This window comes from Oxyura jamaicensis, chromosome 2, assembly GCF_011077185.1.
Source record: "Oxyura jamaicensis isolate SHBP4307 breed ruddy duck chromosome 2, BPBGC_Ojam_1.0, whole genome shotgun sequence".
Taxonomy (NCBI): domain Eukaryota; kingdom Metazoa; phylum Chordata; class Aves; order Anseriformes; family Anatidae; genus Oxyura; species Oxyura jamaicensis.
This window is the reverse complement of record NC_048894.1, coordinates 95,001,829-95,017,274: the sequence shown is the minus strand read 5'-3', so window position 1 is coordinate 95,017,274 and position 15,446 is coordinate 95,001,829. Positions and strand designations below refer to the sequence as shown.

At 41.1% G+C, this 15,446-nt stretch overlaps 1 protein-coding gene across 1 annotated transcript in view; it reads right to left on the bottom strand.

Moving 5' to 3' along the window:
* TMEFF1 (transmembrane protein with EGF like and two follistatin like domains 1) overlaps positions 1–15,446 on the bottom strand; it is a 119,972-nt gene that overhangs the window by 31,445 nt on the left and 73,081 nt on the right. The window contains exon 4 of the mRNA XM_035317714.1: positions 7,588–7,614. Within this exon, the coding sequence (XP_035173605.1) occupies positions 7,588–7,614 (27 nt within the window). The remainder of the gene's footprint in view (positions 1–7,587; positions 7,615–15,446) is intronic.

The window sequence follows — 15,446 nt, the reverse complement described above, 5'->3', positions numbered from 1 at the left end:
CTTGTTATGGATTTTACACATTTGACAGTTCAAACTTCTATTTTTCTTCTATGCATAACCACACTGCAAATAACATTGGGGAAAGCTATCATACTGTAAGAGCTGTATCAGATTTCATACTGCAAGACCCTCTGGCTGGAGAAATTTAATACCCGTTCTCTCCACTGTCTTGTTTCAAATGCAGCAAACTCCTTTTTCTCCAAAGGAAGACACAACTTCAGAGAAACCACTAGGGAAATTATGCATAAATGGATGGTGGTAGAAAATGGAAAGGACAGGGAAGTCATCAGACACCAAGGGTGTTGTCCCACAATTTCAGGAAGACGCCACATGCAGTTCTGCAGGCCCTATTAAGGCTGCATCAGAAGAATCTACTCTCTTTTCTTAGCAGTGATCCTGTCCAGAAAGCAAGAGGAATCTGTCTTTCTGTGCCCCTGGCCCTTGCATCCTTCTGAATAGGCACTCTTGCTCCTGAAATCCCTGCTAAGGGCAAGGTCTCACCAAAACAAGGCCTGAATATTCAGGTTCTTGCCTCTGTCTTGCTGAATCTTAGGTGAAATTACAGTAATTTTTGGAAGTTTTAGTTTGGAGATTTCACCTAGTTTGGTTAATTTTACCTACTGGGGGTAGGATCTCAACAGTAATAAACAGGGCTATTTGAAGTTACAGTGATACTCGGTGACAAACCATGTGATGGAATCAGCACTTATATCTCTCTAAATCACTCACTACTATAGAAATATGCCTAAAAGATGTGATGTTACCCCCTATCCAGGGTGTTAATCACCATCAAGCTCCTGCAGTCATATTAAAATACATTAAAATAAATCAGTAGCATTATCACAAATTAAAATTAAAAAAAAAAAAAAATTATTTGAGGTCCTAAACCATGTCTGTTTATACCACCCTGACTGTGTGACAATTATTGGATAAGTGTTGTCCCCAGTGAGGGGAAGGAACAGATGGCAGCCTGCTAAAAAGCACATACTGTATATCAATTTATTAATTACTAAATGCAATCTGCTAGACGTTCATCACAAGATACTTTAGCTATTAGGTTTCAGAGGGATTAGAAATTCAAAACAAATTATTTTAATAATAATTAACTTAGTTATATGTATTGCAAGCATGTTATTTCCTTAGCTTAAAAGCCTGAAATGATTGGGTGCCATCAGTCTAACTACTGCATCTTTTTTTGACATCAGAAGTTCCTTTTGCTTTGTTACAGACACACTCTGAACAAAAGGAATAAAAAATTAATGTCATGGGCATAGTTGGAGTGTTAGAAATCTCACCCTTGTAGGTATGTTACTATACCACCGAACCTGCCTCTTCTAGGACACCAGTTTGCCTCCAAGAAGCTGGCTTGAAAAGCCATTGGCATTTCTTAGCTGTCTGGTGGTGTACATAATGCATGCTGATGGTTTTCAACTCATCCATGCAAAGGCCTAGCTGTAACACTAAGTCAACATTGCAACTGGCATTTGCTTGCAGCATCTAAAAGAGAAACAAAGGAAGAATTGGAGCACGAGGCAGAAGGGCCTTTACTTGAAGGGGATGGGAAGAACTGCTCAGAAGTGAAAGTTTAGCAAACACAGGACCTGGAAACTCAGAAGAAAAAAGGCTCTCCTTCAAAAGTTATTGCCCTATGTCTGCATGCCAGATGGAAAGTACAACTAAAAAAGCCTTACAAATAAGAATACTGCCTGATGAAAGTAAATTATCTTTGTCACCAATATCTTTGACACACACAAACCCACCCCCCCCCCCCCCCCCCCCGCCAGTTTTGCTTCAAAAACGCTTCAAAAAGCATTCCTTTCAGAATCAATGTTCCCATTTGCAGTTGGCAAAATTTTCTTCTAAAAAGGTAGCTTGTGACTGTAAGTCTGAACAGAATTTAGAGCAGTGGCTCCCATTTCTCTTAGAGTTGTCTCACTACTAGTTGGGCAATGTAGTTGTGGGATCTTTTTAAAATATTGACAGAATATTGACTTAAAGCAAGACTGAGGGCTTCTGAGCATAGAGGGCACTTCAGATAAGTGACAGGGTTTCTGCCTGGCTAGGAGCATTGACTGCCAGCTCTTTGCATTATGAGAGGGCATGAAGATCACTAAGATGACTGCACCTTTCTGGACCTTCTTGGCTACTCTCAAGTTGTAAAACTGAGGGAAAAAAAAAGCTATTTTCACATAGAAAGTACCTTGAAGAAAATATGGTGAAAGCTTACCCTTAGTCATATTCATGTAATCCTATGAAAGTTAATCTTCCTGAGGCTACTTTACTGGGTCAAGACAGTTCTTTTTATAGGGAGAATGTGGCAGGTTCCACCAGTAATAAAATTCTTAAAGGGAAAATTCATGTTAGAAAAAACAACATGTGGCATGCAAGCAAGACATTTTTCTCCTCTATGTACACGTGGTCCTTTTTTGTGCCCTGATCTATCAGTTGTGGAACTACATTCAGCAGGCCAAATAGTGTTACAATTTACTACTGGCAGAGATGAATATGAATCTGAGACTGTGGTTTCTCTTCCACCAGTTCTATCTCAAACAGTAACAAATCACAGATTAAAGAAAATGGATCAGGAGCTATTTTTATGAATGTGTTCTTCAGAACAAGGAAATTGCAGAGTAATTCATAGGAGGTTACTGTGAAAAGCCCATATCTTAGATGCAAATCTAATATATCCCACAGTTATCAGCTGTGACCTTAACTAGGAGACATTTGTAGGGCTGGGTCCCACTCTCTGATGCTGTTTTCTGTAGGGGTGAAACATAATGGTAGAGCAATGAGGGTTTTGAAATTTCTCTCATTTCTGAATTAATAATGCATACTATTCTTGGAAGTGGCATCAGGATACCCATTGCCACAAGTGATCAACAGCTTGGTTTCATAACTGTAATTTTTATTATGCTAATTGAAGGTTCAGACTTCTGGAATAAGCAAAATGAGTAATTTGATTGCAACTCTTTATGAATACTGTGCCGTCAGACCATAGGAAATTGAAATTGTTTACCCAGCAAGTCAGAGGGCAACTAGACGATTGTGTCACCCTTAAAACTGATGTTCATTTCATTCAGTTGTACTGAAAAAATTCTCCCACTCCTAACTCTTTTACTAAAATCTCCTATCTTTGTAACAGTAAATATGATTTGGGAGAGAATCTGGATCAGTAGTTCCACAGTCTTTAGCATTTTTGTCATGCATAACAACTTCTAAGGCAAGATATCGTCTGAAATAGTCTTTGAGGAAAAGGTTTTTAGTGTGTGTGTGAGTGTTTGTTTTTTAATCAGTTCTAAATCTACTTTTTTTTGACATTAAAATTAATGCATTTAACATCATATAGCTTTGGAGTAGGAGGGAAATTCTGCATGAAGTTAAATTTTAGAATCATTAATGAGCTTGCTATGCATCTGGAAAATGAAACAGAATGCAAACCACTAGCACAAATCTCAGATGCAAGAGAGGCACGCAGCTAATTTAAGTAGAGGAAACTGTCACCAGCAGATCTATAGCAACTAAAGAGCAGAATCCAGACACTTTCCCAGTACTTTCCTTCAGATTTGAAAATCTACCAGCAAACAGTATATCTCCTGCAGAGCAATGACAGTGCTTCCTGAACTTATACAAGAAGCTACACTCATCCATTTTGTGTGTGCAAGCATCACTAGTGCATGCACAAGCCCACTAATTGCACATATAAGAAAAAAAGCAAACACTGATTCTGTGATTAACATCTGGAAATATAAATCCTAAGAAGAAAACAGAAATTTCTAAGCATGTTTGCTCACTCGCAGGATCCCTTTCTCTTGCTTCACTTCCAATGCTTTTTACAAGCAGCATCTACATCTAACCCACAGGGCATATAACCTACTCAGCTTGGTCCCCTTTTGTGTACTCTGAGCCAAGAGTATGCTATTAAACTGTAAGGGCTGGGTGATTATTATATCTCAGCATGTTCTGGCTTCCTTTGGAAGAAAATGGGGAAGGCTGGACCAGTAAGGATCTGTGCTATGCTTGAATCAGTCCTGTAGCTGGACTTTCTCTTGTTGGGATCCTGAATAATGTAATTCCTGCCTCAACAGGTTGAGCATTCTTTTCAAAATTTGTTTTAATTCTAAATTTCCTTAACATGTAATACATCTCTATGTCCTTAATGTCTTCTTGTGACACTTTTACAGTTACATGAATAATGGAATAAAAACACTTTCAGATATGAAAATATTTTGAGTACAATAATGTTCTTGAGTTTTTGGCCAGAGCAGAGTTCAATAATCAAAGTAACAGTGGATTCCATCCTTTGAAGGATCCAGGCACAGAAAATGACTCAATGTACTGAAGACTAGCCAATTGTTCTGCAGAAGTACTACACCCAGTTCAGTGACAAAGGCAGATGGGAAAGCAGTAGCTCACTGTATCACTAATTAGGCCTAGATGTATCTAAAGAAAAAGAAGAAAAAAATTCCCAACTGGCAAGAATTACAATTTCTTGTCATTTAAAATATTTTTTTTCTATCTAAAATTAAGAAATATATCCAACTTTTTTCATACTGGACAAAAGTGGGAACACTTCATTTGGCCTGAAGAAATGAAGGGCTAACATCACAAAACTACTGAAGGAGGTAGTGATAGCAGGAACGTTGTCCCTTTTTTATTCAATACCCAAGCAGTGCAGGTATTTGCATAGGGTGAAGGGAGCTAGATCCATTTTTTTCTCTCTGCCCTAAGTGAACAGAACATGCATTTTCCATCCCCAAGACAATGCACTAGCCACTGCTACAAGGCAGCCTGGAGAGACCACCAAATAAATCTCTTCAGCTAATGACATCTTATTTTGCATAAATAATTACAGTTCATTGGTGCGCTGAGTCCCAGATAACAAAGCCCTTCTGAAGCATGAATTCTTCCAACTTCTGGGCTGTCTCCTTACTCCAGCTCCCTTTATCCCAGGCTCTGTTGATATTTTAAGTGAGAACAGCTCCAACAGCAGAGCCCAAGGGAGATGGGCCCAGTTTGGGACTCTCTTACCAAGAGACTGTTTGTTCAATCTCCTGCCCCAAATCGAGCAACAAATAAATTTGAACTTCTATTTTTCATCTCATCAGCGAGTAGCCAACAAAAGACACCATGTTGTGTCCTACGTTTTTCCAAACTGTTATTAAAATAGCCCAAAGAATCCCCACATCTGTCAGTCATCTACTCCAGACCAACACAGTAAAATTTACAAGAGAATTAATGGGCATTTTTGTATCTGATTGGAGAAATACTAGAAAAATTCCCAACAGCATTCAAGCATTTCTATAACTGTAGCAAAAATAAAAGTTGGAGGTGGGCTAAATTACTGTCATCTGTCTCCTATAAGAAGTGCATAGTAATACTGAGGCAAGCAACTTGCAGCTTGCAGGGAGCAGCTGTAGGGGAATAACGAGCTGGGTAACAAAGTGGGAAGCAAGCAGAGCTGGGGAAAGAGCATGATGCAAGCTCAGGAAGAAAAGCATCAGAAGAAAATCACCAGTGAAGATAACATGAGTGCTTGAGCATGAAATTAGTCCTTCAGGTACGGCTCAGAAAAAAGCAAGACAAACCAAAAGAAAACACATGAGAATGGCTGTGTGCTACTAGCAGCCCATGAATTTTCTGGTGGCAAGTTATTAAAGCCATGGGAAATGTCTTGCTTTGTTATGTGAAGAAAGAAAGGAGGTAGCTCCTGGTTTGGGGGAAGTTACGTGTTGTGCTACACAGTGATGCTGTTGATTGTCTACATTTTCACATAGCTGCACAGGTGAGACTTCCAAGATTTCAAACTGTGCTAGACAGGTTGAGGTAACACAACACCGTGACACTTGGTCATAGAACCTTGTGTGACCTGGTGAAACGTCTCTTCAGACAGCCTTAGTGAGCACCGCTCACGGGATGCACGGCATTCCTCATGAGAGTGCCCCAGGGACAATAGGTCCCTGCCCCATGTGTTGCCCACCTGCCTATCCCCTGACAGTGCAGAGCCCGCCACAGCACACAGGGAGGAAAGGATATCAGGACCAGGCCAACAGAGCCTCCTGCTGTTCATATTGTCCATTAAGAAACAGATATGAAAACCTAAGGTTTGAGCTTTGAGGGGACATTGTTTGGGCAATATATATTATGTATACTTAAACTGAGGTGTCAAACACAGTGACTTGTATACAGTCAGTCCCATCAGTATACACCACAACACATAATACAAACAAAACCCCAAAACAAAACGTTTTTCTTGTGTCTGTATGTATCCATATAGCCAGCAGTGTGTGCTTGCAGCCCAGAAGGCCAACTGCATCCTGGGCTGCATCAACAGAGGGGTGGCCAGCAGGTGGAGGGAGGTGATTGTCCCCCTCTGCTCTGCCCTTGTGAGGCCCTACTTGGAGTGCTGAGTCCAGGTCTGGAACCCCCAGCACATGAAGGATTTGGGGCTGTTAGAGTGGGTCCAGAGGAGGGCCAGAAAGATGATAAAGGAGCTGGAGCACATTTCCTATGAAGAAAGACTGAGAGAGCTGGGGCTGTTCAGCCTACAAAAGAGAAGGAAGGCTCAGGGGGAACCTCCTTGCAACCTTTCAGTACTTGAAGGGGACTTAGAAAAAAGATGGAGAGCGACTCTTTGCTCAATCAGGTAATGACAGGATGAGGGGGAATTGTTTTAAACTAAAAGAGGAGAGATTTAGATTAGAGGTTAGAAGGAAATTCTTCACTCAGAGGCACTCATGATGAGGCACTGGCACAGGCTGCCCAGAGAAGCTGTGAATGCCCCATCCCTGGAGGTGTTCAAGGCCAGGTTAGATGAGTCCTTGAGCAACCTGGTCTAATGGTGGCGTCACTGCCCATGGCAGGGGGGATTGGAACTAGGTGATCTTTGAGGTCCTTTCCAACTGAGCTATGATTCTATGAAGTGTGTCACATTTTTCATTCTATATGTATTATTGCTCTTAGTATCAATGATAAAATTAAGATAAATATCATTTTTTAATCTTTGGAATAAGGTTAAGATTTGTTCAAAGACAGGGACACTTCCATTAGTACCAGTTGTGCTATTTGCCCCCTTTGAATACACAGCTTTGAACAAGAACGGTTAATTTTTTTAATTAAAACATATCTTACTGTAATCTTTGTACATTTTTAGGCAACACGTTTGCCAAGGATAAAGTGATAACCAGACATCACAGACGCTATGGAAATGCATGAGAGACAATAAAAAAGCAAGACATTTATTGTGGATAATAGACATTTCCAGGAGTGAGATAAAGGTGAAATGGTGGTTTAGTAGAGATCTTACTATTATACTACATTGCTGGCAATACTGTTTTAGCATGTATGAAACAAATGAAAAATGGTATAGGTCATATCTGAGAGAGTCAAATGCACACTACAAATTATTCCTATAAAAATACTGTTCTGAGATGCTCACAAAAACACTACAGCATGCAAGCTTATTTTTAAGTTGTCATAACTTTTCCTTCATTCCTGTACCACAGCAACCTCTTATGTAAAATAGACACAGATAAATGTATGCTAAAAAAGAAATACCAAAAGCACATGCAACTGGAGTTGGGTACTCACCTCCTTCTCCTGACCCAGAGCCATTATCTGAAAAAAAAGCAGAGGGGGAGAAAAAAAAAAAAAAAAAAGAAAAAGCAAATGAAAATATTGCTCCAGGAGCAGCTGTTTTTTTCAGCAACTTGTCACTGTAAAACATAGTACAGGTGTTACATTTCATGAGCCAGCTGTAAAAACAAACATCTTGCATAAAGTCTGGCATCCTTTTGTACAGTTGGTCGATGCCTATTGTGCCCCATTCTCTTTTCTGTGTCAGGATAGTTTTTACTCAAAGAACAGCAACATTCAGTGCTGCAAACAAAAATGTTTTCTTAGCCTTTTTTCAACTGTTAGTGATTCACACTTGTTAAACCTAAAACAGATGAATAGTACACAGTCTGGTTTCTAGAATCTACTTAGGAATGAAAGTAAGGTTTACTTTTAACCCTCTGGCCCTGGGAATGACAGATGAAGGAGTTATTTGTAAACCACCTGGATGCAGAAGTGCCTCCAGAAGCAAGTGATCCTCATGGTGAAGTTGGCTTAGGTTATCTATCTATAAGATAGCTCCTCTCACGTGAGCTGATCACTTTGTATAAGGATGCTCTAACAGCATAGTTATTTCATTGGCGTTAGACTGACTGGATTAGCATCAGATGAGTGACAGCTTAGCAGCAGCTTGTAGCTGCATGCTCTCTGCATTTACAGTTCAAGCACGAGCAGGACTTGAGCTTCTTCACCATCCCCCCTGGGCCAACTCGCTCATCTTCAGAGCTTTATGGGGTTGGCCAGGGGCTTTGCACAGGGATCTGCATCCTGCTGGGCTGTGCTCTGCACACTGTCTTCAACTAGCACTGCTGTGAAGACAAGCCCTTCGAGAGTCACAAGCCTCCCTTGGTCTTTCTTCCTCAAAGGAGACAGAGAGGAGAGTCTGGGATGACAATTACTGCCAGTAAATTGCTCCCCTCTCTGGTGAGCTCAGCTTCTCTGGAAGATGAGGAGAGAAGCAGAGCACGCACTCTGCTCAACCCACACCTCTCCTTTCATGCCCTGTTTGGTGGCAGAGAAGGTAGCTGAATGTATTTCCACAAATTTGAAAGAGCAAGGAGAGCAGTCGGAGAGACGAGTGGGGTTCATACTCCTACCTACAAGCTCATTGCTCACATCAGAGGAAAAACCAAACCCTCAATTTGTTGAGTCGTGTCCCTACCCCCCCCCCCCCCCCTTTTCTTTAAGCAGCTATATTTCTAAGAATAATTCCCTCTAGTACTTGGAGGGAAGTGTGAAATTTGTGTGAAATTCCACGTTACTGGGTCACTTCACACATTAAAAATAATCTCCTGTCACATGGAGTATCAGCAATAGAGAATTCTCTTTTCCTGAGTCTAAATTTTTATTTCTTTCCTCCTATACCATTATTCTGTGTCTAATAGACTGAACTTACTACCTTACAGAAATAAGTGTAAAAACAGGAGTCCTGTTCCATCCATAGTGACCCACTTTACTGTCAAAGCAGCCAATCCCATAAAAAACTTCATTGTTGAATTGCTGAAAACTATACCTTCATTTGGACTTGATGATCTTGGAGGTCTTTCCAACCTAAATGATTCTATGATTCTGATGCGTTATTGCATCATTAAGAAATCTGAAGGAATGTAATTTACTTATACGAGTTAAGTACATAGGCTTCTTTAAAGTGATGAAATTGTGCCCTAAGCTGTTTTAAGGGAGCAGAGGTTGACTTAAAAAATGCAAGGAAGTGCAGTATGTAATTCATACGAAACTCAAAGTCTGAAAAGCCTCCCAGGAACCTGAGCTGTTCCATGCTTTTGTCTCCAGCTCTCACTCTCCCTGAGCATCCAGCGAGAATCACAGAATGGTTTGGGTTGGAGGGGACATTAAAGCCATCTGGTTCTAACACCCCTGCCATGGGCAGGGATGTCTCCCTCTAGATCGGGTTGCTCAAAGCCTCATCCAGCCTGGCCTTGAACACCTCCAGGGATGGGGCATCCACAGCTTCTCTGGGCAGCCTGTGCCAGTGCCTCACCACCCTTGGAGTGAATTTCTTCCTAATATCCAATCTAAACCTACCCTCTTTTAGATTAAAGCCATTCCCCCTTGTCCTATCACTGGAAGTCCCACTCAGCTCCCGCAGGCAGCAGTAGTCATGCTGCTCAGGTCACCCATCCACATAGATCATTGGGCTGACCAGCCTGAAGTCCACAGGCAACTCTGTGCAGAGCATCCTAGTAAAGAGATCCATTAAAATAAAATCCATTCTTGCTTTGCTGGGCTTTCAGATCTCAAGAAACCATTCAGAAAAAGAAAAAGAAAAAAAAAAATAGCAACACGTTGTATAACACTTTGCATCATTTTTGACTGGAATTTTGTGCTTCACCCCTGAGTCAGGGAGCTGTGCTGGCACTCTTCTCTCCAGGGTAACCATGCTAAACAAATCCTGTGTTCCTGCCTTGTTCTGAGCCTTGGCTAGGTTTTCCTAAGCAGTTGCTGGTTTAAAAAGTAGCATTTTCTGCAAGCTTACTTGGACAAGCAGCCGTGCTCTTTTCAGACCTTTAACCAGTTCAGGATTTCCAGAATTGGTCTCCATGCTACACGACCTGGCAAGAAGGATGCTCAAACAAGCAAAGAAGTTGGACAGAAGTAGAATCCCCCCAGCCAAAGTTCAGTAATTAGAGAGAGACTGACTCCTCTCTTTACTTAAGCCACCCTTTTCCAAATGGGCTCATAAAGATGTGCTTATACACAAATGTGCAGGCTTCTGCCACAAGCTGCCTTTCTCTGTGAAGGAGCTTTTGGATAAAAGACAAAGAGAAGCACTTGGACCAGGCATAGCATCTGAATGCCTGGTTTTGTTGTGGCTCTCAGAACAGGAGCCATTTCCGCATGGTGCTCTGCTCTGGAGAAGATGCAGAAGGCAGCCTCTTCCACTTAGATGGGGCCACTCTTCCAGCAGGGTCAGGTTTTAACTCCAACTAGCATGAATATTGAACCTGTCTCTTCCTTATTTGCAGTAAATGTTTCAAATGTCTCAGCCAAACAGGAGTACAAACACTGTGCTGATTATTGAGTAAGAAGACCCTGCCATTGACTCACACAGGACTCGTGGTCTGGTGGGTGCCTCCAGAGCAAGCCTCTCAGATCCTGCTCACACAAGGTTAGGCAAAGAAATGCCAAAAGGAGGCACCTTTTTTTTTTCAGATCGTTGTAAAAAATAGGTCAGCAGCTATTCAGTCATGGGCAGGACTAAATACCTCTTGACACATCAGAGATAAAACCGTATGCCATTCTCCAGGAAACAAAGCAAAAACCTGACGTGTTTGTGGAATGTGGGTGCTGCAAGGATTAGCTGACTGTTGAGAAGGGATTTCCAGCACCTGAACTTTGCACCCAGGAGTTATCATACTCTTTATACCCAAGACCTGGATTCTCCCCTAAAGCTTTTGGGATATAGTGGGGTGTTAGGTGGGTGTTTTTTGTTTTTGTTTTCCCCTCACTTTTCTTTTTAGTACAAAGAGAGTACACACCACTCCCTTCTGCACTAAGCAGAAATTGATCTTTCCACACCAACATTCTCAAAGCTTCACTGCTCAAGTCCTGGATAATGATGACTGTTTTATTCAATCACAGTCAATTAGTCATGATATTAAATTGAACTGGAAGAGAGAAAGGGCAGCTACTCTCTCCAGTCACAGCCCCCTGTTAGCTGATGGCATTCAGCCTTGCTTTCCAGGCTGATATAGACCCTATGGGCAGCACTCTCCCTGGTGGGACAGGGCAAGCTTTCTGCAGTCTAACTCTGAGAACATAAGAGTGCCCTCGAGTGAAAAGTGTGTGAAATTATTAGGGACCTGCGATAAGAACATCCCCAGCCACAAAGCCAAGAGGATGCCCCTGCAGCAGCAGCAGCATGGATCACTGAAATCTCCAGGCAGCAGAGCAAGGCCAGCATCTCAGAAGGCATCTGAAATGGGCACAGCTCGCTCCGAGCTGCCAGTCAGAGCAAAGCCCAAAGCAAAACAAGCTCCAGTTTCCCACTGCTTGTCAAGCACACGGGATGCTTGCTGAGGAGCATGCCATCCCAGCCACCCCACACACCCAGCAGCTCAGCCCTGCTCCCACAGGCTTCCTGCCTCGAAGAGAATGACTGCTGCTCCCAATTACCCCTGGTTTTCATATGCCAGCAGGAGCTTTTGGGAGGAATGCTGACAAGCCTAATTGCCAGCAGCTGCAAGGCCCCTGGCTGTTGGAGATAGGCTTTTAACCTGTGCCTTGCCAGGCTGTGCATAGTCAATGCTCATTTGTCTTGACATTTTCAGGGGAAAAATGTTTGCCACCACTTGATCCTGGTAGCCATCTCCTGCTAAATTATACGGTGCAACAAAAGCAAAAGATATTAAATTCTGACATTCATTGACACAGTATGTTTGTGTAAGCTTTGTTCTTTGATCCCAAAACATTTCCTTCCTAATGACAGACGGGTGATGCTGTGCTGTCACCGATCCTCCTTGTGGGCTGGACAGGAAAGCTCCTGTTCTACCCTGAATTTAGGACTGCTTGTCTCGGTCAGCTGGCAAAACAAATATATGTTTTTATAGCAGGTTTTCAGGTTTGTTATGGCTTTCTTGTGGGAGCATAAAGAGTTATTTTCACACTTTCTTAATCTAAAGGTGAATTGCCTTGAATCTCTCCTGTATCTCCCTCAAAAGGATTAAATTGAGCTTATTATATTTCTTTTCAGGACAATGTGCACATGTAATTATGCTTTTTGTAATCCTCCCACCAAATAAAAAAATATATATATTAAAGCCACTCCTAAGAGAATCATACCTTATACCTAGCAGAGCTGTAATATGTGCTTCTGGTTTTGGAAATTGCTTTTTTCTTTCTTTTTTTTTCTTTTTTTTTTTTTTTTTTTAACTTTAGAAATCCCAACAGAAAAAGCAATGGGCTGTGCCTTCTAAATACATACAGAACTGAGAATCTGTAAGTGCAATATGTAGAGTACTACACCACTGTGAGGTTTGGAGTACTACATCATGGTTTGGTTTCATTTTCATGTGCAAATAACGTAAACCTGGCAGCAGTCAAAATGCTGGCTCTTGTGTGAGCAAACAGGAACACACATTCTTAGAAATGAATCATACAGTCTATTTCATATTCACTAAATTAATTTATTTTAAACCAAGAAAAAGCAATAAATTCACCAGCAGAAGGAGGCAGAAGAAATCAAGGGACTAGGTGATGCACCTTCTCAGCGTTGTGAGCACCCTGACTGCCTCTCTCCTGGGTTTTCTTACTCTGTTTTAGCAAGCCATTTTGGGATAACCTCTGGTAGAGGATTCTCAGGTGTATGATATGAATGAATTTTAATGTAATATCATCCTTTATGAACTGAGGAAGTCTTCAGGTCAGCAGCTAGATGGCTGTTGCGGTAAGCATGGCAGGAATCCTGGTGTAGGCATTGCCACCTCCCAGTGCCCAGCTGGGTGTTCCTATCCCTGCATGTGTTTGTGGGCTGAACTGTAAATGATAAGGGTGAGAAATAAATAAATTATATTAATAATAATTAAAAAGCTGAGCTAGTGCTCTGATCTAGTTCACAACATAACTGTGATGGAGACCGACATTTTACTCAGGCAGATAATGATAGGGCAAGGGGGAATGGTTTTAAAATAAAAGGTAGGTTTAGATTAGATATTAAGAAGAAATTATTTACTCAAATGGTGGTGAGGCACTGGCACAGGCTGCCCAGAGAAGCTGTGGATGTCCCATCCCTGGAGGTGTTCAAGGCCAGGCTGGATGGGGCTTTGGGCAACCTGGTCTGGTGGGAGGTGTCCCTGCCCATGGCAGGGGTGTTAGAACTGGATGGGCTTTGAGGTCCCTTCCAACTGAAAATATTCTGTGATTCTGTGATTGTATGAAAATCCCACAGTCACCTGTCCAGCCCCAGCTCGGGGAAGGCCCACAGAGAGGGAAGAAAAGTGACGGAAGATGGGAAATGCCACCAGTGAAAATCTTGGACAAGGACTCTGCTTGGCTCTACCCAGTCACGGACTGGATGATGCCAGTGATTTTTGCTTTTTGAATGCAAGTTAGTTAGTTTTGTTTTGTTTTTTAATTATTATTATTATTTATTTATTTTATTATTTTTATTTAACCTGATTTGATTGATGGCTTCTTTAAGGTATATTAAAGTATTAGGCAAAGAGAGCAGTAAAGGTGCATTCCACTCATTTTCCTAGTATCTCTGTATTCTGCTATGTGAGACTTTATGTGTTGACTGAAACCAACAGGCCTTCACCATCCACAGCCAGGGATGGTTAGGCATATAAACACCTCTGTAAACCCAGGTATTTGGAAAAAACAATGTCCCTTCATAGAAAAATGGGCCTTGAAAAAGTTGAGATCTCTATATGCAGTTCCCAAAACTTCAGTCATACACTCTCCTACATTCCTACATTTCTCTAAAATATAATTTTTAATTTCAAAACTCATATTTTGTTCATTCCTAAAGCACCTATTATTTACCGATTTTCTTTTTTCTTTTTTCTTTATTTTTAAATGTTGCTTATTTGGGGGTCTTGCAACTGTGACAGCACTAGGACAAAAGAAATGAATATATAAATATGCTGTTAAATCACCCATGACTGTAAAAAATTAATCACAGTGTTACCTGTCAAGATATACATCTGACTAAATCATCCAGTGTATTGTGTTCCAGCACTACAGCTTCAGGAGGTAGCAATCCCTAGCAAATGGGAAGTATTTCATTCGTGTATGAGGTTCAGAGTTCTCACATACTGAAAAATTAAGTAGTCCTTACATTGTTCCTGGGAGAATTCCTTCATATTGTCTGGTGTGCATCCCTCCACAGCAAAGCAGGCCTTTGCTTTGAAAAAACTGAGGCTGTCATAGAAAACCAGTGAATCTATACTTGGCTCCCAAAGACATCCCCAAACAAAAGGATTTTCACAGCAAATTCCAAGGCACTAAGAGAAAATTAACGTGACCCTATGAAGGATTTTTTAATTTAAGCATTAAATCATATGTGTGTGTGTCTGTGTGCATGCTACAGATCAAGAATACAAATATATTGACTCCAGAATGACCTATTATCATCAGTAGGGAATGGGCTGGTTCCAGAGGATGGCTTTTATGATCCCAAATTGTCAGATCTATCAGAGCGTGCCAGACACTCTGGGAGCATCCAGTACCCTTCTGCTGGAGCTCCACTGACTGGTCCAGTGTAAGCACAGTACGAAGCCTGAATGGCATCCTCGGTTTCAGAAATGTTGTCAGTACTTTCCGGTCAATTGTGTCTCAGCACATCTTGATCTATTACACTAAATGCTAAAAATTGTGCTGCATTTCTTGGGTTTGATGTAGGACATTAGGAAAAGGAGAGGAAGGTTAAAAAAAAATCTCATAGTAGCTGAGTAATGTTGTAATTAGCTGCCAGCAACCTGAGGCTAGGAAGAATCAATTTTTCATTTTAAAATGTCATTCTTAGTTGGGTAGAATACATAGAAAAATAAAAAGCTTTTTTTTTTTTTTTTTTTTTTCAACATTCAAACATTCTCATGGTATTTTTTATCAGGGAGAGACAGAAACTTTAATGTTTTGGGTCTGTATCTTAAAATAATTTGGGTGTGACATAAAAAATAAAAGTTACACAGTTCAACCTCAGTTCAAACCTACATACTTCTTGGATGTTTTTATTGGAATACATGAGTGTTCCAAAATGAAAATGGATTTATTATTTTTCCTATTTCCCTGTCTCCAGGAGATAATTTACAGGTGGGAGATTGAGAAAGACATTAAAATTCAGTCATCTGCCTGCAGTCTGCTGGAATTACATGGCT